The 22,872-nt window shown below is 42.2% G+C and overlaps 1 protein-coding gene across 4 annotated transcripts in view; it reads left to right on the top strand.

The window, feature by feature from the left end:
* LOC119654575 overlaps positions 1-9,143 on the top strand; it is a 361,980-nt gene extending 352,837 nt beyond the window's left edge. For all 4 annotated transcript variants that reach the window (XM_038060030.1, XM_038060031.1, XM_038060033.1 and 1 more), the window contains 5 exons: positions 6,511-6,687; positions 6,749-7,075; positions 7,140-7,242; positions 7,303-7,455; positions 7,565-9,143. In XM_038060030.1, coding sequence (XP_037915958.1) covers positions 6,511-6,687; positions 6,749-7,075; positions 7,140-7,242; positions 7,303-7,455; positions 7,565-8,731 — 1,927 coding nt within the window. In that variant the 3' untranslated portion in view covers positions 8,732-9,143. The remainder of the gene's footprint in view (positions 1-6,510; positions 6,688-6,748; positions 7,076-7,139; positions 7,243-7,302; positions 7,456-7,564) is intronic.
* Positions 9,144-22,872: the final 13,729 nt, after the last annotated feature.

Genomic DNA, 22,872 nt, shown 5'->3' on the forward strand with positions numbered 1-22,872 from the left:
AGGGACTGACCTTGTACAGTAAGAACTTTGACCCTATGGTGAGACGTTTCGAGTGGAACAGTTTATGTAAGCTGAAATAGGTTCCGTTGGCTGCCAACAACCGTGCGAGGATTTCATCATCCTGTTCAGTAATCGGGCTAAAGTTGGAGGTAGTCTTTCCATTAATCTTCTAGAAGATCATGTTTAATGCGAGATCTGATAAGTATTCTTGTACCGCCGTGGGCTTTCCCTTCCCAATGCTTAGTGCCATAGAAGCAATACCGATTAATTTGCAAATTGTTTTTATGGGTGAGGCGTATTGCGGCTATGAGCATTATGTCGATTTCTTTGTCAAACAGGAAGTGTCGTATTTCCAGTGTATGCTGGCTTTAAGATGCGGATTAGCGTAGCTCATGCCTTGTCGAGCTATGTTTTGAGAGTCTTCAACCCCAGATGTGCTAGCGGGAGTGGTATTTGTATCGGCGCGTTGAGTTCATTGTTTCAGTTACGATTTTTGCTTAACTTCAGCATAGACTAGACAACCTAATGAGCACCCTCCTTATTTTTCTTACAAATAAATGTAGCGTGTAAATCTCCAGAAATGACACCAATACTGGGTAGATGCCTAAAGTATAGTTTTGTGTGACCAAATTTTTGACAATTCTGACACTGCACCGGGCCAGGTCTTTTACGGACCTCTTTTACGATCATTTTTCGATAAAGCAGGTTATACTATACTATATATTGCATGCGTTTCGTTCTTTTTAAATTTTATTCCATCAGGTTCGGGTTCAGTTTATCATATTATATACACCTGAAATTTATCATCCTTCAAAGCTTCTTTAATCTTTGACGTTTGATCTCTTTTTGCACTACTGTAATACCCTCGAAGCTTGTCAATTGGTATGTGTAGTACTTTTTTTGTTTTTTGTCAAAGCTGGCTATTAATTTTCTGTAGTTGTCTCCGTCGAGTATTTGCACTTTTATTTCATGGATCCGCATTCAAATTTGTGGACACAAATGCCCCAAGAAGAAATTGTCAGCATAAAATAAATCGTTCCAATCTCTCTCTCTCTCAGATACCCATCACTTTTTGACTAATCGGCACCCGATAGCAAACTCCATGTTAAGCTCTTTCCCGTGATTTGAAGTACTCACCACAATCAGCGAGAATCTCTTACAAAAAGGCATAGTCCCAAATATGTAACACGGGATAGATAGCGTTCAAAAAATCAGCAAGCAACTTTCGAAAAACCGGTCTTCAGAGCGTTCTCACCCATATTACCAGGAATTTAAGCTCCTTAGAACTTTTCCCAACTCCTTTCTTAAACCAACGAGATACTGCAAAAAGGAAGTACACCCCAAATAACGTAACTGAAGGAGGACTTTCCGGGAAACCCGTTTCTAGAAATATTGACCCTTGCCCTACTTCACATAATGCCGGCTAGCCTCCAATACTGTTTGGAGAGATAAACTACTTCGAACGACCTCTTTGTCGAACACTGTGTAATTACTTGATGTCCACCAATCTTTCCATTTTTTCTGGAAAACGCGCTCCTTTTATTTCTTTTTCGGTATCACCCGGATCTATTCATATGATCTCGGATAGCGTTTGTTGAACCCCCCGAAATTTGAAATGGAATGGAATGAAATTTCCTCGAGCCCGAATTTTTCCCCGGGAGACAGACGTTAATAAAAGAGGAGAACGCACACATGATTTTCAACTCACGTTTGCACCTTTTTTCTCTACGATGCTGAACTTCGTATAAATGCTTACCTACAAATGATTAGCAACCAGTCTGAATAGATACCTGTGAATCAACTCAACCGCCATAAACTCGAGCATTGAAATACACCCATTCTTCTCTCCCTCTGCTCCTGAAAATCATCTCTATCTTTGACTCCAAAGTCCTTAGGAATATTTTCATTGTTTCCATAATTACATCAGGAACAAAAAACAAGCTACTATCAAGACTGGCTGTCTTGACTTTATTTCGTACGATAAAATCTATTGCTTGCTTGCTATAAAAATCACTTCAAAAATAGCAAAATTAATCTAAATTTGTTGAAAATTCTATAATCTAGCCTTCGAGATAACTTAAGTCCTGAGGGAATCCCCCCCTTTCCTCTCTCTGAACAAACCTGGCGAGGGAGCGCTGCTACACTATCAAGAGAACTCGGGCAGAAGGAAACGGAACGAAGAAAGGTGGTGCCAAGCTGGTAATCCCGATGAGACGTACATTAGTCTCATCAGATTTTTCAATAAGCGGCGGTTTTGCATTACATATAAGACTACATTTACACTTGGCTTGGAAAAGGCTTTGGCAGTGCACCAAACCCAAACCTTTTCCTTTCTACTGGCAACAAGGGCTGTAAAGTTACAAGACTGCCTCCGTGGTACAAGTCACGAGTCGGGTTTAAATCGGGTTTAAATCTGTGGTATTGGATCAAAAGAGGGGCTGGGATCTCCTGAATGAAATGAAAAATCCACATGAACGAGTGTGTGTGTTCTGATATCAAATTTCTTAGAAGCAATCATGCTGAGACGATACTGTACTCAGGACTTAGTTGCGGTCATCTTACAATACCAGGTGAATGGCTAGAAAAAAGCATCAAAGTTGTCTCTGTGCACCTACGCTATGATTCTCAGTGTCCTCCGCCGACGCAAGAGCTAAGGGATCTGGTCAAGTAGTCTAGAACTATAAGTAGGTTGTGATGCAGACACACAACAGATTTTTTTGGGAAGTAGCAAATGCAATTCTAGCGGAGAGAAGCTATGTCATTTGTAAACTACCAGAATTAATATAACAGACTTGTAGAAGGTTCGAAACTAGACTCATTTAGGTCATACTGTGATGAACTGAAGGCATGAAAGAAACTTCAAGGCTGTCACAGTCCTTAAGCCAGATGAATTGGCCGAAGAGGATTATCTTAGAAAACCGAATGGTACTTTCACTGGTTCCAGAGTTATGTCAGTAGAGACTCTCTTGGAAGTATATCATCCAGGAGAACAAGTAACCGATTTTTTCTCTCTCTGATTCATAAATTCCCGTATGTTACATTTATTAGGTAGAGGGCTGTAAAGTTGAGAGAACATCACTTTGAATTAAAACGTAACGGTCATCCTTCGTTTGCTAAGGAAAAAGGGAAGTAGGTTACTCGAAATGACGTTCACCCACACTTCTTATTCATATTAATTTTATGACCAGTTTTTGCCTTAGAACAGAGTTTCCTGTAAACTTTGTAAGTGCTCCTCCATATAAGCAAACCAACGCGTTTTCGGAAATCGTAGTATTCTTGCTACAACTCCTACTGATCCATCCCTCTTGCCCTTTGGCAGTCTTCTGACTCAGAACCAAGATGACCGCAATGTCTCAGTTTCATTGCATTACCAGGAGTTTAGTTTCTAGCTGGAAAGATGAAACAAGCGTCCCGTATTCCCCGCCACTTCCTCGAAAGCACGAGTAGACCAGCCAACTATTCGACCGCTAGATCTATACAGGTAGTATAGTGTTGACGTTATTCTGAAAGGATTCATTAATTATCGCCACGTCGGAAAGCAGATCCTGAGTTGACTCGAAATAGTTATGGTTATTTTGTTGTAGAGTTTAGTAACTTTCTATATATCCCACGCTTCTTGATTAGGTACACTTTTTTTACAGTTCCTGCAGGGTCCATTCCTCGTAATTCTGCTACAAGGGCACCGTATTCAAGGTACCTAAACATACATCTTGCACACGCACCAACATAACTTCATTTTAGAGCTTTTATCTCAATATACTGGTCTAACACCTGTTCCTCCCAATATTGAAAATACCATCCCTTCGGTGTAGGTGAAAAGTTTTTTCTCTTCGCAAGTTGCTGCTATTCTAAAGCCCCCGAGAGACTTTCAGGTTGGGCAGAGTCCCTAATATGTTAAGGGTGAGTCGGCCAAGTTGGTCTCTCTTAGAAAACCGGATGGTACTTTCATGAACTCCAGGGTTGAGTCTATACAGACTCTCTTGGAAGTACACCACCCGGGAGAACAGGTCTCAGAAGTGGGAAGAAGAGAATTGGCGGTTTCTGCAAACCTTTCAACACGAAGGTGTTGCAAGGGGAATTAGGACACTGTAAGATCGGTTGTTACCAATGAAAAAGCGAGAGCTGCTGTACTATCATTTGAATACTTCAAAGCACCTGGTATGGATGGCATCTACCCAGCGATGCTAAAGTAGGGTGAAGAGCACTTAGAGCAACTTCTAAGAAGTATTTTTCGAGGATGTCCTGCTCTGGGCTACGTGCCTTCCTCTTGGCAGAAGGTGAAGGTAGTCTTCACACCAAAGCCTGGGAAAGATGGCTATTCTTATCTAAAGAAGTTCAGGCAAATCAGTCTAACATCATTTTCGCTGAAATGTCTGGAGGGACTGGTTGAACGTCACATTCGCGAGAAGGCGCTAAAGTCGCACCCCCTAAATGAAAATCAACAAGCGTACCAACTTGGAAAGTCCTGTGAGTCTGCTCTTCATTCTTTGGTTTCAAAGATAGAGGATGCAACACTGAAGGGTGAGTACGCGATAGGGGTGTTCGTGGACATTGAAAGGGCTTTTGACTGTGCGCCCTTCCAAAAGCTCTGTGTTGCCGCCAGATCAACGCACTACTATGTGAACTGCAAAATCTGCCAATACACATTCGAGCTTATACGGATGACTTGGCTGTGCTAGCTTTTGGTCGAGATCTCAGAATGATGTGTAGAAATACACAACGCGCCGTTGATTTGATTTACAGTTGGTGTCCCAGGTATGGACTTTCAGTAAATTCAAATAAAACCACAATGGTATTATTTACAAAAAGGAGGAAACTGAATGGTCGTTGCCTTCCAGAGATGATGGGTACAACCCTTCAACTCTCCGAAGAAGTGAAATATCTGGAAGTTATTTTAGGCAAGAAGCTTCTTTGGAACAAATATGTAGAAATCAAGATGAAACGAGCTCTGACAGTTTATGGGCTGTGTCGGCGGACCTTTGTCTCGACATCGGGACTCAGGTAGTAATGTGGATATACATATGTTGCTATCATTAGGCCGATGTTCGCTTATGCATCCGTAGTGTAGTGGGTTAAGGTAAGGAGTTTTCGCTGTAAGTTAGCCACACTGCAAAGAACTGTGTGTCTGGATATCACCGGTGCCATGAGCACCACATCCGGCGCAGCTTTGAATGCATTACTCAATTTGCAGCTCTTGGATTTGTTTATTCAGAGCATTGCAATGAGATCAGCTATGGGAAAACAATGGACCTTGGGGGCACAAAACGTTGGAAGAGTCATTGGGAGAACTGAATCTAGTTGTTGTGTTTGGTAGAAGATATGAGGTTATCTTGAACCGGAGAGAAAACTGGGACGAACCAGAAGAATGCGTGTCAGGATATACTGACGTCTTCTACACCGATGGCTCAAAGACAGAAAATAATTCTGGAGCAGGTGTCTAACTCTCTAATAAAAACGAGAAGTCGGCTTTTCCTTTGGGACAATACACAACGGTCTTTCAGGCTCAAGTGTATGTGATGCTAAAGGCTGCAACCTGGATGATTAACGAACGGTTAAAGGGCAGGCGCATCGCAATCCGTAGCGATAGTCAAGCTGCATTGAGGACCTTGAGTAGTACTTTAATTATAATACTTCAAAAATCGTTCAGGAATATAGAAACTGATTGAATTCTGTTTCTAGATTCAATACGGTGGATTTACTCTGGGTACCTAGTCATTGAGGTGTAGAGAGAAATTAAATCTCGGATGCCTTAGCAAAAGAAACTTAAACTTTCTCCATGCCCGGACCAGAACCAGCAATTGGGGTGCCGGTAGCATTGGCTGATACTGCAATCAAAAACTGGGAATAAGCTTCCCATAATGACAGGTGGCGAAGCCTTAATGCTGCTTGACAAACCAAATTCTTCCTGTCAGAATCAAACAAACATACTGCAAAGTTTATCCTGTCGAAAAGCGGGAAGACTTGCTGGTGTACTGTGGGCATTCTGACTGGCCATAATTCACTAGCTGGCATAGGTTCAAAATAGGAATTATCCAAGATGATACGCGTCCATCCTGTAATGAGGAAGCGGAATCCATGGAACATTTTCTATGTGAGCGCCCCGCTTACGGACGTTTTAGACATCAGATTTTTGGTGCGGATGTGCTCCAGCTGCAGCGGATAGCATCACATCCACAATCGGAAATCCTGCGATATATAAATGAATCAGAGATATTCCGTTAGACAGGGGAATCGAGTATAATGGACCACTAATGTACTACCGGACTATGGTACACTTTAGGAGGTAATGTGGACTATATTGCACCTGCGCGAGATTATTACCCTGATTTGGCTTAGGTGCTTATTCACAACTGGTATTCAACAATCACGAAAGAGATCCCCTTGCCACCAGTTAGATTTAAACACTCACTTTCCGCTGCAACAGCCTACCGCTCTAACTACTAGACCATCTGTGAAATCCCATACAAAGCCAGCAAAAACGTTTACTACATATGTTTATACCCTTTTCAGCTTTGTCCAAGAATTCGTCTCATCACCTATGGATGGCGTGAGTCTACTCCTGGAGGTGCTACGCGCTATACAACTCAGTCAAACTATGGGAGTAACACCGGCAACGCTCTCCTCTTCAATGCCACGAAATGCGCAATCTTATCAAAGGAGAGCCCTCCTGGATGAACTGGCTTGCCTGTAAGTAGTACAGTTTATTGACAGCATCCACTTATACTACAATAAGCCGACTCTTTCATAGCCAATGTTTGAGCATATGCTGTTGTCGATCTCCTGAAGCGAGCGCCCGTCTTGGAACAACCCCAGTAGGTCTCCTTCCATTAGCTGCTTCGGCAACTGGACAAGGAATACGTGCCAGGATCCTTGCTTTGCAACTGCTTACAGTAGCCTGTGACAAAAATGCTACAAGCCATGGATCCCAAAAATGTGCAAATGCCGGTCATTCAGCGGTCTCAGAGGCATTAGCAACACTCAGACTTCGTTGTGGAGAACCAGTTCGATTTCGTCTTCTTATCGGAATGCTGAACAGTGGCGGGGGATCAGGAGAATTGCAGGCGTTTGGAATCAAGTTCGTATTTTTTAAATGGATTTTCGGTTGCATTTATTAAAGTCTAACTTTTTTATAATTATAGATTTATAAACACTTTTTTGAAAAGCGCGGAAAACCTACAAAACAGACTTTATCTTCAGGCAGAACTATTCCAGGCTGGTTTCGATCCTCATTCCATGACCAAAGTAGGAGAATATTAAATATGATTAGGAATTGGCTTTATATTAAAGAATCTTCATTTTTAGACTATTTCGTCAACGTCGCCATGGCTGGATAAGTTACGAGCTGAAATCAAATACTTTGAAGAAATCAAAATCGATGTTGAACGACTACAAATTCAAGCTAGAGAATCAGAAAGGATAAGGAGTCAAATGGTTATTCTAGAAAGGAGAGTACAGGTTAGTTGGAATGTTTTCTCAAATAAGTTGTAGTGTGATAACAATTCAGCTATAAAACGGTTTTATGTATATATATCTTCCTTAACTAATTTATTTTCGACAACCACAGATCTTACAAGAAGAAAAAAGCGTCCTCACTTCCATGGAGCGACGCCTTCAAGAAAGATGTGCCGAACTACAGCGAGATATCTTCCGCCTCCAAGGAGTACAAAGCGATAGTTACAAGAGCCTGGAAAAACGTCCTATAGCGTTGCCTCGTCTCATTCCGCCGGGAAGTAAGCAAGCCTCCTCAGACCATGACGATGAAGGAATCAGCAGCTCTGAAACTGGACCATCCTTAAGTCCTGTCCCAATAATGGTGTTGCCACAAAAGAAATCACAAAAGTTCAGCATAATGTTGGGCAATGGAGATTCGTATGAAAATAAGGATGAAGATGCGACTATTGAAGATGTTATTGAAGAGCTTGAAAACATAGTTAGCGATGAACAAAAGAACGGAACAACTGAATACCCACCGTCTGAATCAACAATCTTGATCAATGATCAGACAAGATCGGCTTTAGAGACCACAAAAGAAAAGGATATTGTACCTGTTAATCTACTCCCACAACCGCCGAGGAAGTCACGATCCTTGGCGCATTTGATGTCCCAAGGTGGGTCAGACTTGGATGCCTCTGAGTATGGGCTGCTACTCATCCACAATAACAGCCGAACTTCATTCTTTGAAGACATTGATTTTGACCTCGAAAAGTCATACGCTCAGGACGAAAATATCGATCAAGTGGATGCTGTTCACACAAGTACAAATCGTGAAATCCTTGATGTTATCATGAAGGCTCGCGAAGTGGAAGACGATCCTCATTTGAACGCCCTTAGAGCGAGTTCACCGATTCAGATACACCACACTTCACCGGTGAATCCACCACCTGCTCAGCAATTCAATGGAGTGTTTTTCATGACTGAGATGAACACCCCCCAGAAGTATCCGAAACCCGATGTGGCTGCTGCTCTTCAGGCTCGCCGAGTTTCTAAGAATATCGATCGATTTGAAAACTATGGGCTGGACTCGATGATCGATATTGTACTCACATCAGGCGAAAAGGAGGCGGCAACACAGATTTATTTTGCACAGAATGGCGTCTCGTCTTTCAAGACTTCTACGGGGCTCAATGGTTCCAGCATTAATATAAATAGTGGTAGCGTAGTTAAGGACACAACACGTACAAGGTCCAATACGGGGTCAAAAGTGACGGACATCCCGTCCGGATTATACTGAATATAAAATGACATAATAGGACTTAGATTAATATATATAAATCTTAATTGATCAAATCATGAACTTATTGTAGCCTAAATATACATACAATATTTTGTCACTGTTCTTAAGTATACAGAATTACAGCTATTGTTATTTAATTAATATTCTTGTCTTACTTTTGGTGCAATACTAAGTAAAAGTAAGTTGCGGTTAGTGGGTTAATCATGAATGCGGGCTTTGCTTGTAAAATTCTATGCTCAAAGTAGAATTTTATTAAGATTCATTTTTACATTGCATATAAACATTTTATGTTACACTTTTTCCAATATGTGCATAAAAGACCATGTAACAATTAGACTTTATCGTATCTAAGGAAATATTTGCAAAAAGCTTTTAATGTAAGTTATATAATAAATTATATTATGCCAATAATAAAGTCAGGGTGTTGCTTTCTTTTGATGGTGAACGGCTGCTTAAAGCAAACGCTTTTTACGTGAGATCATAGGTGGAAATACTTAGCTCTAATACATCTCTGTTGTGCTTGTTTCCGTTTTTTTTTGCGGTTTTGAAAATAAAACTGGTAAATAAGTAACTATAAATAGCCGCTTCGAAGAATCCAATCAGCATTGTGGTGCGCCGTTTTCATGCCACAAACTCCTAGGACCGTGACTGTCATCGGAAGAACAAGAAGTTCAGAATCCCATAGTGTTCACGCAGCTCCCTCTTATCGTCTTCTCCTCTTCTCCATGTTCGACAACGCAAATAGTAGGGTAGGCCGAGTCCGGCAGCATGGTTCGGTATAGTCCAGTGCCCCGTGCAAGCTGTCAAATTCGACGACTGTTAAGTAGTTCGAATAAACTCCCCCCTTCACAGTCACCAGCAGGACACCGACTCCAGGCAACGAAAGACTGCTGAGAGCAAAGGCTCGAATGTCCAGTCCTTCAACCTGCTCATTCCCCCCGTTTTCCTATAATCAGGAACTCTGAGAAAGGTGACTTTGAGCATATCGCAAAAAATATTCAGGGCATCTCCGCGCCCTCCCCTCCAGCTCCGGTTTGGTTGAATTTATGCCAAGTCCGCATCTTACAACTCACAAACATACCTTCCCCAAAGCGCCCTCCATAATATCAATAATAACGGAGAGAAACATGCCTGACAGCAATATACCCACGTCGGCCCCTTTACTTCGCTCCTGCCAAGAATCCCTAGAATTTCATCCAGCAGATGTTGAATGTTTATGACGCGGAAAAAAGGTGCTTAAAGTTTTTGTTAAGAAACGAATGTATTTTCAATCTTTTTGTTAAATATTATGTGCTAGCGTATGTTATGTAAAATAAGATGTGCAATTTCAATTTTTGAAACAGAATTGTCATGAAGAAACTCCTTTCATTATTGCCATTTTCCTAAATTTTTTAGGCAGAAAAAACGAACCCCGTCGCAAGATAGAAGGGTAACGGACATCCAAAGGAAGGCAACTGAGACCCAGGACCGTCTGCATATCTGTATTTTCACTGTATATACAAGTAGGCAGTTAAAGTAAGCTCTGAGATCTCCGCGAAGTTAAAAACCGTAAAAGATAAGGTACAGGCAAGGTCAGTAAATGGTGAAGGGTTGAAGGATTGAAGGAGCAGGAATGTATCAAAGCAGTAATCCCATCCTGACTCATAGAGAGCAGATCCCTAATCTAGAGGCCCAAGTGCAAACGTTGAGTAGCGTAGCGAAATCCAGAGGTAACAAAAAGAATGGCTGGTTACCAACAAACGAGTCAAAAACCAGAAGCTCGGTACTTCAAGTATGAAAGGATAGAATACTTTTATTATACTAAGACGTTTGAGTAACGACTATCTCCAGCAAGGATGATGTGTCCTACTCGTAAATATTCAAAAAAGTCAAAGCTGATTCCGACCGAAAAGGTCTGATTGGAGATATCAACAGGATCCGAACAACCAGAAATTGTTGTCGGCCGTGAAAGTTCGAATTGGATGAGTAGTCTGCCATTTAAGAGAGCAGATCTCACTAAAAAGGTGCTTCAAATGCCCCATGTTTGAACACATCGCTAAGGCATATACTGCGGTATTGATCGAACTGATCAATGCAAGTGAAGGAAAAGGTCATATCGCCAGAGAGTGCGATAGGAACCGCAAATGGCAAATTATCTTAAGAAAGAAGCCCTTATCCTCAAAAGAGAGACGGCTACTCTAGCTGCGAAGTACCGTCCGATCTGCCTTCACTTCCCTTCTTCCAAAATACTCAAGATATACGCCAACGACTGCTGACCGCGCGTACTTAGATCATCAGAGTGGGAGGGAAACATCGTTTTGTGAAACTTCAAACTACAGCTTCAAATCTTTGCGGCTTTACCAACTTCATTGTACACACTATTTACACAGATTTCTCCAAAGCTTTTGATACTCTCCCAGCTCAACTTCCCCTACCCAATCATCACCGCACTCTCCTCCTACCTACCAGAGTTTATTTTCAGGGTCACTCATCTAGTTCCTTTTTGTTTCCTCTGGTATTTCCTAAGGTTCTAAACTTGGCCCCCTACTATTCCTATTTTTAGTTAATGGCCGGCGCTCTCCTATAGTCCACACGCACTTCCAAAATGTCTGGTGTTATCATATGATCAATCCAACCCTCCTTAACATTTTTTAACTCCATTGTTAGAAGCATCCTTGAATATTGCTGCGCAGTTTGGCTCCCCTTCCGCAACTGTAACTGTCGCGCCTTTGGAGCTGTGCAAGGCAAATTCTTCCGATCACTCTTTTTCAAAAGTAACTAGCCTTACTGGCATCTCAATCTCAACCTCTCTTCCCTGCAATAATGCCGAATCTTCCTTGACATGTGTACCCCTTACAAACTCTGTAATTGCCTAATGGATTGTTCTGCCACCTTGGATATTATATTCCATAGTGCGATCATTTTCGAAGTCCCCTTCGCAGAGTTCGCTAACTGCTTTCACTCACCAATTTCGAGATTTTGCCGTCCTGCAACGCCCTACAAGTCAGGTCTTTTGACCCTGCCTCCTTCCTTAGGCTAAGTTAAACCAATTACGTTGTTCTGCTTGTGAGGATAATTGGTCATTATAAATTGACTTTTCTATGTATTGTTCATTAAATAAATAAATAGATAGATAAACAAAAGATATATTGCCGAAAGTGGTAAATGACTAGAATTTAGGAAGGCCCTAATAACAACCCTGAATCGTTACAAAATAGTAGAAGTGCCAACTATCGGTGGAATAGTTAACTGACCAGACTTCGATCAACCTGCCAAAGAGACTCAGAGGGTGATAGCTAGGATTGATCGGTAGCAAAAAGAAAAGTCATATAAGGAAGTTTGCACGAACCTTAAGCTCGATTCAGAGTCCATTCATCCCCGCAGATCACGTGTTTAATTCCTCTTATTGGAAACCATCCAAAGGTTATTTCACAGAGGAGGGCGGTGAGGGCTTAAAGTGACCTCTAGATGTCACGAAAATTTCCGCAGACACCAGAAACTAGCTACTGGAAATTGCGGCAGAATAGGCAACAATAAAGCCTCTGATCCTAAGCTGCCCGCCAAATCCAAACTGCACGTCTTCGCTGAGTTGTTTGAAGATCCGAGAAGATGTGTGTTGCAGCATGGAAGTGATAGAAACTGAGGCTGGTAAATCTCCAGGTGAGCCATGCTCCTACATACCAATACGTCTTCTAGAAACTATGGGCTAAATATAAGAATAGGCAACCAACAATAGATTACTCCTGGTTGTCAAGAGTCAAGAAACCTTTGCAGGTCGACAGTACTGGCTTCTTGCACTGTCCAAGATCGTGGAAGAAAGGCAACTTTAGGGGAGACGCCTGGTCAGTTTCTTGAAATTAGACAGCTCTCCGTTCCACCATGAAGGAAATATCTTTTTGTTTTCCTTAACTGGCAAACTTTAATATCCTACTAGGGGCACATTTTTCTTATATCTAAAGAACTAGCTGCAATTTGGCAGGCAGTTAAACGAACCCATGAAAAGGAACGAAAGATGTTCAGATTTAATGCCTGGAGCACCCTCCAAAACTAAATCTGAATTAAAAGAGTAGTTCTTCCAGGATCCACCTTGCAAGTGTTGATTTAGCTTTCGTTGATTTAGATTTCGCTTCCTTATTACAGGATGGACAGGTATCATCTTGCAGAATTCCTATGCTGAACATATGCCCAGCTAGTGAATTATCGCCAATCAAGGTGGCCTCAGTACTCCTACAAGTTTTCCTGCTACGACCGGATAAACTTTGCTGTATGTTTGTTTGGTGATGACGGGAGAACGTTTGTGTGTCTAGGAACACTAAGGCTCTGCCTGCTGGCATTATAGGAAGATTGCTACCAAGACTTCAGCATATTCTGCCACACATTCTTCTGGTTTGTCCCAGCTTTCTCTACATATAAAAATAACTTACATATTTTCTACCAAGCGGATGTATGGAGATCCGAGCATGAGAAGATACTGTGAAAACTGGATTCAGTGAAGTACGGTCATCCTTTTGGATTGGGTTTCTCACTTCCAAAATCTGGTTTTTCAGGGACATCAAGGGTCCCCCATTTATAACTGTCCCCCATCAAGGGTCCCCCATTTATAACTGTTTCTTTGTGATACAAAATGGCCTATGGACTACTAGTGATTATTCTTCTCTTTTGGTGATGATGACAGCGCTATCGATACTTTCTAAAAACGGGCCTGGTAATCATATTGGGCCGCTGGCATGAGAATCACCTAATTCTTAACAAAGAATTTTCAATTGGGCACTTGGTTGATCAACTTTCCAAGCACCAGTGATACTCAGCATATGTGCGCCATTAGCCGCTCTCTATTTTACCTCCAAGTAAATTCGTGGATAGCTTTAAGCATTGCCCGTGCTCTAGTGGTAATGATAATTTGCGGTAGACAATAATCAACTCTAAATCTCTCAAACTTCGAAAGCAAAGTTAACTGTTCAATGATGTTTACTAGCTCCTCTACTAAACTAAAGAAATGGGGATTTACAAAAGCAAACCAGATGAAAAATCAATTACAAATATTGATAAATCATCAGAATTCACTGCTTCGAGAGAGATGTTTGCGTCAAATCAATACTCTGACTCACTATCAACCTCATTCGGCAACTTACTGGTGGAAAAAAAGTAAATCTCGCCGTCCCCTCTCTTATCTTTTATTTATCGGATGGCACACGATAACGATTTTGTCATTTCATTGGTGACGATAATATTAACAAAACAGGCCAGTTCGGTACGCGTACTTATCGCTCGAATGCCAACAGGTGTATTTATCGTAGCATTTGCAATTACACATATGATTAATAATGATGAAACTAAGTATTTCAGGAGCTTTACCGGAAACTCAATCAGATATGATAGGTTTTTAACACTCTAAGGGGAATGAACTGGGAAAGACCATGACCACCACCGTACGAAATGAGAAAACATTGTCTTGAAACTTTATTCAAGCTAATAAATTTCAAAATTGAGGAAACCATTAACAACACATAGTGAAGCCTAGCCTCATTGAGAAAGAAATGAAATAAATAAAATAAACAACTCCGCCGTAGCCCGTCCTAAACCCGGTTGTAAAGGGAGGAGGGATAGATAGTTCCAGTGTAAACGGCTTCCTCAACGTCTCAGAGAGTAAGTGAAGGAATTTTGCAGTCCTGCAGATTACTCACTGAGAAAGCTATCAACTCACCTGGCAGTTAGGTATAAAATTTACTAGCAAAAATCAGAAGAAGGAGAGATTTTAAATCCGGTAAGGATAATACCTTACTGCCCGCCGTTGCACCAAATATTCGTCAAGCGTTTCCCGCAATACTGTGGCCCTACGTTGGTCCCCAACTCTGTTACGTACTCAACAATACGCGCACATGACTGTGCTGAGAATTGCAGACTAGTACCGCTTCGTTACTCGAAGCGACCCAATTCTGGCCGTCATCGAGAAGCATGTTCGGCTTGAGGATGCATTTTTATCGCGACTCCAAAAAACTGACTTCGCTTGGAGCCCACGGCGACATCTACTTTTGGCCTGTGCAATGCGGTGCAAACCTTCCAGAGATTCATCCACTCTGTAGTACGAAGCTTGGACTTCTGTTTCGTCTACTTGGATGGCGTTTCACCGAGTCCGAACATTTGCCACATCTAAAGTGTATTTTTCACCACCTTCTCAAAAATGGCCTAATTGTCAATGGTGACAAATGCAAATTTCTCCAGAGTCAACTGAAGTTTCTAGGCCATTCCATCACCCCTAACCCAGACAAGGTGCAGTTAAGTCCTTGGGGTTTTAACGTAGGTACCTGTCGTGGAGACTTAATCCTACGGTCTTCTTAAGACACGGATTGATTTTGGGACCACAATCAGAGCCCCGCTGTGACAAGCAACAACGGTACCAGTTTACGCAAGTGTATGGCTTAGTATTCATACTGGTGGATGGAGGACCTACCTAAATCTCTACCGAACTAAGGAGTACGGCACCCGTGTTGAAACGCAACACCATGCCGAGGCCCGAACGTCTCTTCTCGCTTGAGCATCACCAACAGTCCCCACGAAGCTCCCACTAGGGGGCCAACCGCAAACAACCGCGCTGTACTCATATACGACAGGAATTCTCCCGAAGTATATGAGTCCGGGGCTACCCCGGTTCCCATGGTATCAATATACCCCTGGTAAGGTTTCGTGGCCGAAGTCACTTCAGATGAGTCCCCGTGCAGACTCGGGTCTGATCGCCCTGATTAGGCCTTGGAGCATTCGCCTACTGCATCACGGCCGGCAAGCCAATGCGATACAGCGTTTCCCGGTGCCACCACGTGGAGGTTCTCCTCGGCCACTTGGTTTTGGTTCAGCCGACAGGGTTGCCGCCCCGCCACCTCAGAGCACCAAGACAAGGTGCAAGCGACCGTGCGCTTTCCGCTGCCAAAGACGGTCAAAGAACTTAGAAAGTCCTTGGGTGTGCTAAATTTATATCGTCATTTCCTAGCCAAAGCCGCTCACCAGGCATTACTTAACGCCTTTCTGTCTGGTCCTAAGATCAAAGATTTACCGGTTGCGTGGTCCCTAGAAATCGTTCAAGTGTTTGAAATAACCAAGCACCATCTGGTAGACGCTACACTTTTGCCATTTCCTCCGCAGGATACACCCCCAGCCGTGAACATCGATGCCTGGGGCGTCGCAGCTGCTGTACCAAAGCTGACAATCACTGGGTTTCTTTTCAAAACAGTTGAATCCCGCTCAATGGAATTATAGTGTCTGCGACCGTGAATTACTAGCCGCTTATCTGTGTATCAATTACTTCCGTTTTTCCCTTGGGTGCAAGCCATTCACCATGTTCACGGACTATACATAAGTCTCTAACTTTTGGCTTAGGGCAAAAGCCTGACAAAGCATCCCCTCGACAATTTCGGCATTGTCCCTACATTGTCCCTACCGAACATATTTGGAATGTCCGATGTAAACTGGCTGTTTACATCGGACATTCAAAATATGTCCGGTAAATTGAACTTAGTCACTGGCGCTTCGTCTCGGATCTCCGATCGATGTTACAAAAAAGGATGATGCTGTTTTTCAGAGCCTGCAGTCAGACTACAAATATAATTTTAAGCACTTATCCATCTTCGGGTCACGTTCCTTAATCTGGTGCAAGATCTCCGGAGGGACCTAGGCCACATAATAGCATTTAAAAGAAAGAAGTGGAGAAAAAGGTAAACTGTGAGCGACTGGATCGGGAAATAAAAAAAAATTGGATTCTCGAGAGGGTGGTTGTAGTTCCCATAATATTGTCAGCCACAGGTATTATACCTAAATCCTTCACGGCTTCCCCCCTGGGGCTCTCACCCAGTCTGATCGAAACTATACAGAAATACACCATTCTGTATACGTGCTCGATGTTGCATCGAGTTCTCGATGGATTCTCCCATTAACCTGCCAGCGATCACTACCACAGAGCCCCTCTATATTTTAAGTAGGTAGGATCGTCCGAATCTAAATGGTTGGCACTTAATGCTAGTATTAGGTAAAATCTGGCATCTGCCGTGTGATAACAACTCAAAAAAAGAATAGGGAAGTGGGTGCCCTGTACTTCACAAAAATGGACAAGAGGGATTTATACATTATTAACATGCAGAAAATTTGTCAGTTAGTACTGAGATTCACAGCATTTAAGATGTAGTAGTAGTAGTAGATGTAGATATATACGGACAGGGTGAGGTCTCCACCACTTCTATATTTTCGAAATTATAGGAGTGCAACCGAGATTTCGTCTACACTGGCTTTTCACTAGACTTATTTGATTCCATCATCAGGTCCCTTCTCGACGTTTACTTGATACGTTAGATCACGTCTTGCAAGTGTAGATCGAAGAACTGCGTTGTTCTTCCGCGCTTCCGCGGTTGCCAGAAAATCAACAGTGGCAAGGATCTTGACTTTGTGAGGAACTACGTTGTTCTTTCGGGTTGATAAAGCTCAGGTGCCGAAGTTGGCCAGGAGATGCTTTGTCGGGCTTCTGTTTCAAAAACAAAGATAAGTGGCTCATGGCGGCTAGTAACTTACGATAGTAGGTGCGGGGTTCAACGGAAATTGTTGCAATTGGGAGGAATTTTTAGATTTCGGCTCAGACAGGTAAATGTTAAGTATTGATTCATCGTGAGGGACCCAAGAATTTTCTCAGATTCTTAACCATTTTTGGAAGTAGAAAGCTCGAAACTATAAGAATTTGGTGATATGCCTTGAATAAGTCCAAGGTTGAGAAAATACGGCAGTCTACAATGGAGTGCGCAAAGTCGTAAGGGGGTAGAATCAAGTATCGGTCTGGAATCTTCTGAGGTTCTAGACGTCTATAGCCTCCACTCGCCATTGTGTTTAGGCACCATCTAAAGTGGCGAGAACCAACAACTGTCTGAATATCTTTGGACTCTTTCCGCGCAACTGCGAGCTTCTGCAGTGATAAAGGACGCACCTTAAAAAAATAGGGAGCCAATAGTGTTGACGTGGCGCTGAACATCATGCTTAACTGACTCAGAGAGACAACGCTCCATAGTGCGGTATTTTTGAAGAATTACGCGAATACGTAGTCCACTTCATGGGAAACGATGGAAAAAGTGTTGGGCGTGTAGATTGAGATTCTTCCCAATGACCTAAGGGAGGTTTTTCAAGTCAATGAGAACTATATTCTGCAGATCCACTAGTAATTCATAGTGCCAAAGGTTGTCATGAATAGTATCAGCACCTCCGGTATTTATGGAAGGCCCTGAGCACCTGCTACCCAATCATCCATTTACGGAGGCGATTACACCTGATCCAGTCCTACTTCCCGAACGGAGAGCATCGAGCATCGAAAATGGTGGCAGGGCTACTGCTGAGCCATCAGGTTTGCCGTGTCATGTGACACTTTACCTACCACCACCCAACTGCTTCGCTTAATGAGCTGTCTTTTTTGTAAAAGCAATCATCAAGTACGTCGAAGCAATTGGTGGTGGCCTTGCCTTCGTTCTGTCTGTGGACGTTATTACGAAGCGAAGCAGTCCACAAGGGCAACCGACAAAAAGATAAAAGAGGACTGGAAAGATCCCTAAATCCGCTCTTGCAGCGATTCCTTTTTAATTTGCAATTATATTTTACAAATTATTAAAAATATATGTTCAACGATTAAAAATGTTCACCTCGCTGCCTCCGAAACACTTGAATTGGAAACTTTAAAGTCTTCTCTTTTAAAGACTTCACTTTCCGTAGCCACTTTGTACATCCGAGGAGCATTTCACCATCGGGAGTTGCGTTTCATTTCCTGGGCTGGAGTTAAACACAAGGAAGCACCAATACCAACTGCAGTGAAGGCAACTGCCGACAATTCACTTGGGAACGACGGTTGGCAGACGCAATTGTGTCGGGAGGCAGAGGAACCTTCGGAAAACCGAGTCCCCGATAAAGACGGGGAAACTCTATCTCGCATCAGTCGCCCCGCTATTTCTCGCTTGCGCTTTTCAAGGCTCTTTCGATTAATTCAAATTTTCAAGTTTTTCTGGTAGACGGGAAGGCAACTCACTTCGAAGTCACCAAGCGAGCAGACAACAATAATTTGATTCCCATGAAGTTACATGAAAATCAATTCAACTCCAAACTTGCGGCACCTTCACAAAACCTTATTTTTCTCTGCAGGGCAGGCATATATGTACATACAGTTTTATTTACAACGCATAGCAAACTGATCCTTAAATTCCCATTTTCAGGAAAGTCTCAATATCCTAGCTGATTCGTCCCATGTTTATCGAAATAGCTCTTCCAAAAACTTTATGTCATCCCAGTCTTTACGATATTCGACTCCTCAAAGTCTGGGCTGCCACCTGTCTCTTCAAATCTACTCCTTTGTGGTTATTTCAACCAAACCTTTACATTTAATTAATGCTTGGTTTCTACTTCACCCCCGATCTTACTTTCGCTAGATTTAAATTCCATAAGTGTTCTTCATCATACTCTCACCAAAGCTCATCAATGAAAGGTCCATCTTAGTTTGCATTCAATCTTCATATATATAGTTTCACTTTTAATCCTTATTTTTGGAGAAAAAGGATGACTTGTGGTTTTGTTCAGATCGGAGGCACCGTATCAGTCGTCCCATCAACTTTGCATTTATAAGCAGGATATGAGTATGAATTATATTCAATTCAAAAACTGCCTGAAATAAAATTGGGTGCTGAGCATAAAAAGAAAGATTTGTGGGCCAAAACAATGTGGAAAAAACTTTCTCTTCGATTTATCCAATCCATGATGGAAGGATGGAAACTGTTTCTGGGATTACCTCTTTTATCCACGTTAGTCCATTTATAGCTTTCCTTGTTGAGCACGTTGTAGTTTCTCCATAATATGGCCTCCTAATGCACTTTTGTATGTCTATCTGGTCAAATTTCCAACATCGCTTCAAACACAGGCGTTTGTGTGAAATCTAGGCCTTAAAATGCATTTCCTCCCTATATCTTCCCAAGTAAAGTTAACAGGACTGCACTATTATTATACTTTTTCGGAAAATTACCTCTAAACTTCAACTTAGGAATGCAAAATCAAAATAATCAACTGTAAAGGAACAATTCTTGATAAACAGCGCGATCCTTAAGAAAGTTGTGCAAAATTTATTATAATTAGCAAACAAGAAACTCAAAAAAGATATCCAATTTGAATTCAAATTGACGTAAAATAGATTTAATGGTGAATAAACCAACAATGATCCACATGTGTGGGTACGAATGTCCGTAAAGATGATAGAATATTCGAATTGCAACTCATGCCATGTCCATTTAATCCAGGCTATAGTAATAACCACTTCCTTATCAATAGATTTATGCAAGAAGAGCACTTCTGTTATCAATTTTTATGAGTCAATTGAAGATTAAAGTGATAGCAACAACGCAGCGTTATCAGCTAAACAATATACATATATATATATATAAGTACATATACTTTTTCATGAAACACTCCGCGGTAAAATCAGTAATTTGAGATATTTTCAGTTTTTGAATGAAAATCTTTGATAATAATCCATGAAGAATTTCGGAAGATAAAGTAAGCACGTAACGTAACCTTGTATGTCATACAAGCTGATACGATGTCTCCTCCATTGTTGTGCAAATCTATTATCCTATTAAATTTGATTTTGAAATAAAGTCATTCCCCATTTATAAAACGTTTTTTGCCAATGTGTGTCTTGTGCTCACTCCTTTATGGACTGGGTCCATAGAATCACTTTTCGCATTGTTTTTGTCTTTATCTTTTTTATGTTTTCATTGAGTTTTATTTTTTATTACTATCAAACGCAGCGCATGTGATAAGTCTCTAACAGCGGGACAGCACGAAGGTAAAAACAAACATCAATGATGAACCCGGGGCAATAACATCGGGAAGCTGACGCTCAACGAACCCAAATATCGCGTTGGCCCCTACAACAACTTTGTTAATGATCGTAGGACTAACATCAAACTTTTCCTTGTTTATGTTAATATAAGAAGAGTTAAATGAGGTTGACTAGTTTTCTATTAATAATAATAATAATCGTTGGCGCAACAATCCATATTGGATCAGAGCCTTCATTCAAGACCGTAACGGTACACTACAGGATAGCCTGTAGGAGGCAACGTACTCATTCACAGCTGAGTCGACTGGTATCAGACGTCAAATCACGATACAAATTCTACTGGCACCAGTGAGATTTGAACCGCGATCTTCCGTACGACAGCCTTGCGCTCTAACCACTCAGCTATCCGGACACACATCTATTAATTGTGGAAAAATATTGAAAAATATTAAATATTTAGGCGCAAATGTTATGTGTTAAGATTCTTCAGTTGAATAATTTTTAGGAACCCTGATTTTGACAAGCTTCAAGCCACTTCTTCCCAGTGCTGAAAGTAAAGCTTGCCCGGAAAGTACTAATTACCATATTCTAATTGATACTTCACATGGTCAATATATATTCGCAGAATTTAAATATTGCAATGACTTGGGGTCAATCAGTGTACTGCAGGGTAAACTGACGCGGGATACAACTCCTTGGGAGCCAACTTATCTCTCTCTGAGGGTATATGTGGGTGGGAACTAACTTATCTTTCTTCGAGGGCAATAAGTGGCTCCCCAGGAGCCAAGCGTCTTGTCTATCAAAACCGTTAGTGAGTGTTGATAGGTACACTCTGTACGCGGTGACCCAACTATTAACAAAACGCTACGGATCTAGACTAGGAAGTCGAAAAACATCTCCCCCAATCCAGGGTGTCATGCAAACCGTGACCATTGAATAGTTTGCCGGCGGAGGTAACTAACTGGACGTATTCGAACGGAGCCTCCTTGAAACCTGATCGCCTCAGTGTGTAAGTTTGATCACACCGTACTACACTAGGCTATCTCTTAAACCCCTCATTCGTAGTAATCAAATGAACGTGAAATTTAAAAAAGATGTAAAGCAAAATAATAATAAATAAGCGGGATCCCGTACTACCAACAAACTGGCCCACCAGGCGGAGGCATATCTCCGAAACACTGAGATTCAGGTGATTACACCCAAAAAGGGAGAAATTGAGGAGTCAATCAGTAGAGCCAGTAGAGTTGCGTTACCTGAAGGAAATCCTAAAACCAGAAGAGCCCCTTAAGAAGCCTCAGAACAGACCTAAGTCTTTAACACCGAAATCAACAAAGCAGGAACAGCGGAGATCAGCCCACAGGAGGAAATGCTCCCAAAAACCGCAAAATTTGAATCCAACAAGGGGGAAATCCAAGGCAGGTCAAAGGTGAAGACAGGAGTCAAGAAGCCCACAATTAGCTAAGCCAGCGCGGGCAAGACATTTCACTTGCAATACTGGCAAAAACGTTTCCAGAACAAATACTCACTCGTGAAGGACAGGAAGCTATCGAAGACCTTGTCGTCAGGCAAATGTGCAGTGGATGGAATGCGAAGCTTTTGGTCACGAGGATACGCTTTCGGCCAGTCCAAATGCTGGTGGACTGCCTGACGGAGGTCACTACGGAATAACCTAGAACTATAGTCCCCCCAGGCTGAGAGGGAGCAGAATTGTCGACATGTGCTGCGGATGATATACTAAGGGCCCACATGGTGGCAGTGTTTCTTCCCAAAGCCGCAACACTAGAGACGGAGTATCGTATGGTTCTCCCAATTGCTCAGATTATGAAGAGCTTTCAGAAGTAAGGTGGGGAGCAAAGGTCAAATCCTCACGATCGAGGCAGATGACCGATCCCTAGAGGCCATCAAACGTCAAATTTTCATATCAACTAGAGATTCGGCAATATACCTGCACACGTGCACAGCTGAGAAAAGATACTTTGGAGTAGACATCGGGTGGAAAACTTACTAAGGTCTCCTCGGAGAGAGGCTGAAAGGACTGGAGCGAGCCGGGAAGTGGACCTGCTACCCAGTGAAAAGGAAAAGCTAGATGACCTAGACTTAGATCTTCTGGCGCTTAGGGTGGACAACGACGTGTAGGAAAGCGCCATCTTGGAGAAGGGGGATGATACTCCGTAAGTGGAGAAGAGCACTAAGATAGCCCAGGTAAACCTCCACCACGCAAAAGCTGCATGTGCAGCAGAGCGAAAGATCCACAAAAAGCGATGAAGAAACGACAAAACATTTATTTGAAGTTCAGCATCCAAAATCTCGGCTCAGC

The sequence above is a fragment of the Hermetia illucens genome, chromosome 4, assembly GCF_905115235.1.
Source record: "Hermetia illucens chromosome 4, iHerIll2.2.curated.20191125, whole genome shotgun sequence".
Taxonomy (NCBI): domain Eukaryota; kingdom Metazoa; phylum Arthropoda; class Insecta; order Diptera; family Stratiomyidae; genus Hermetia; species Hermetia illucens.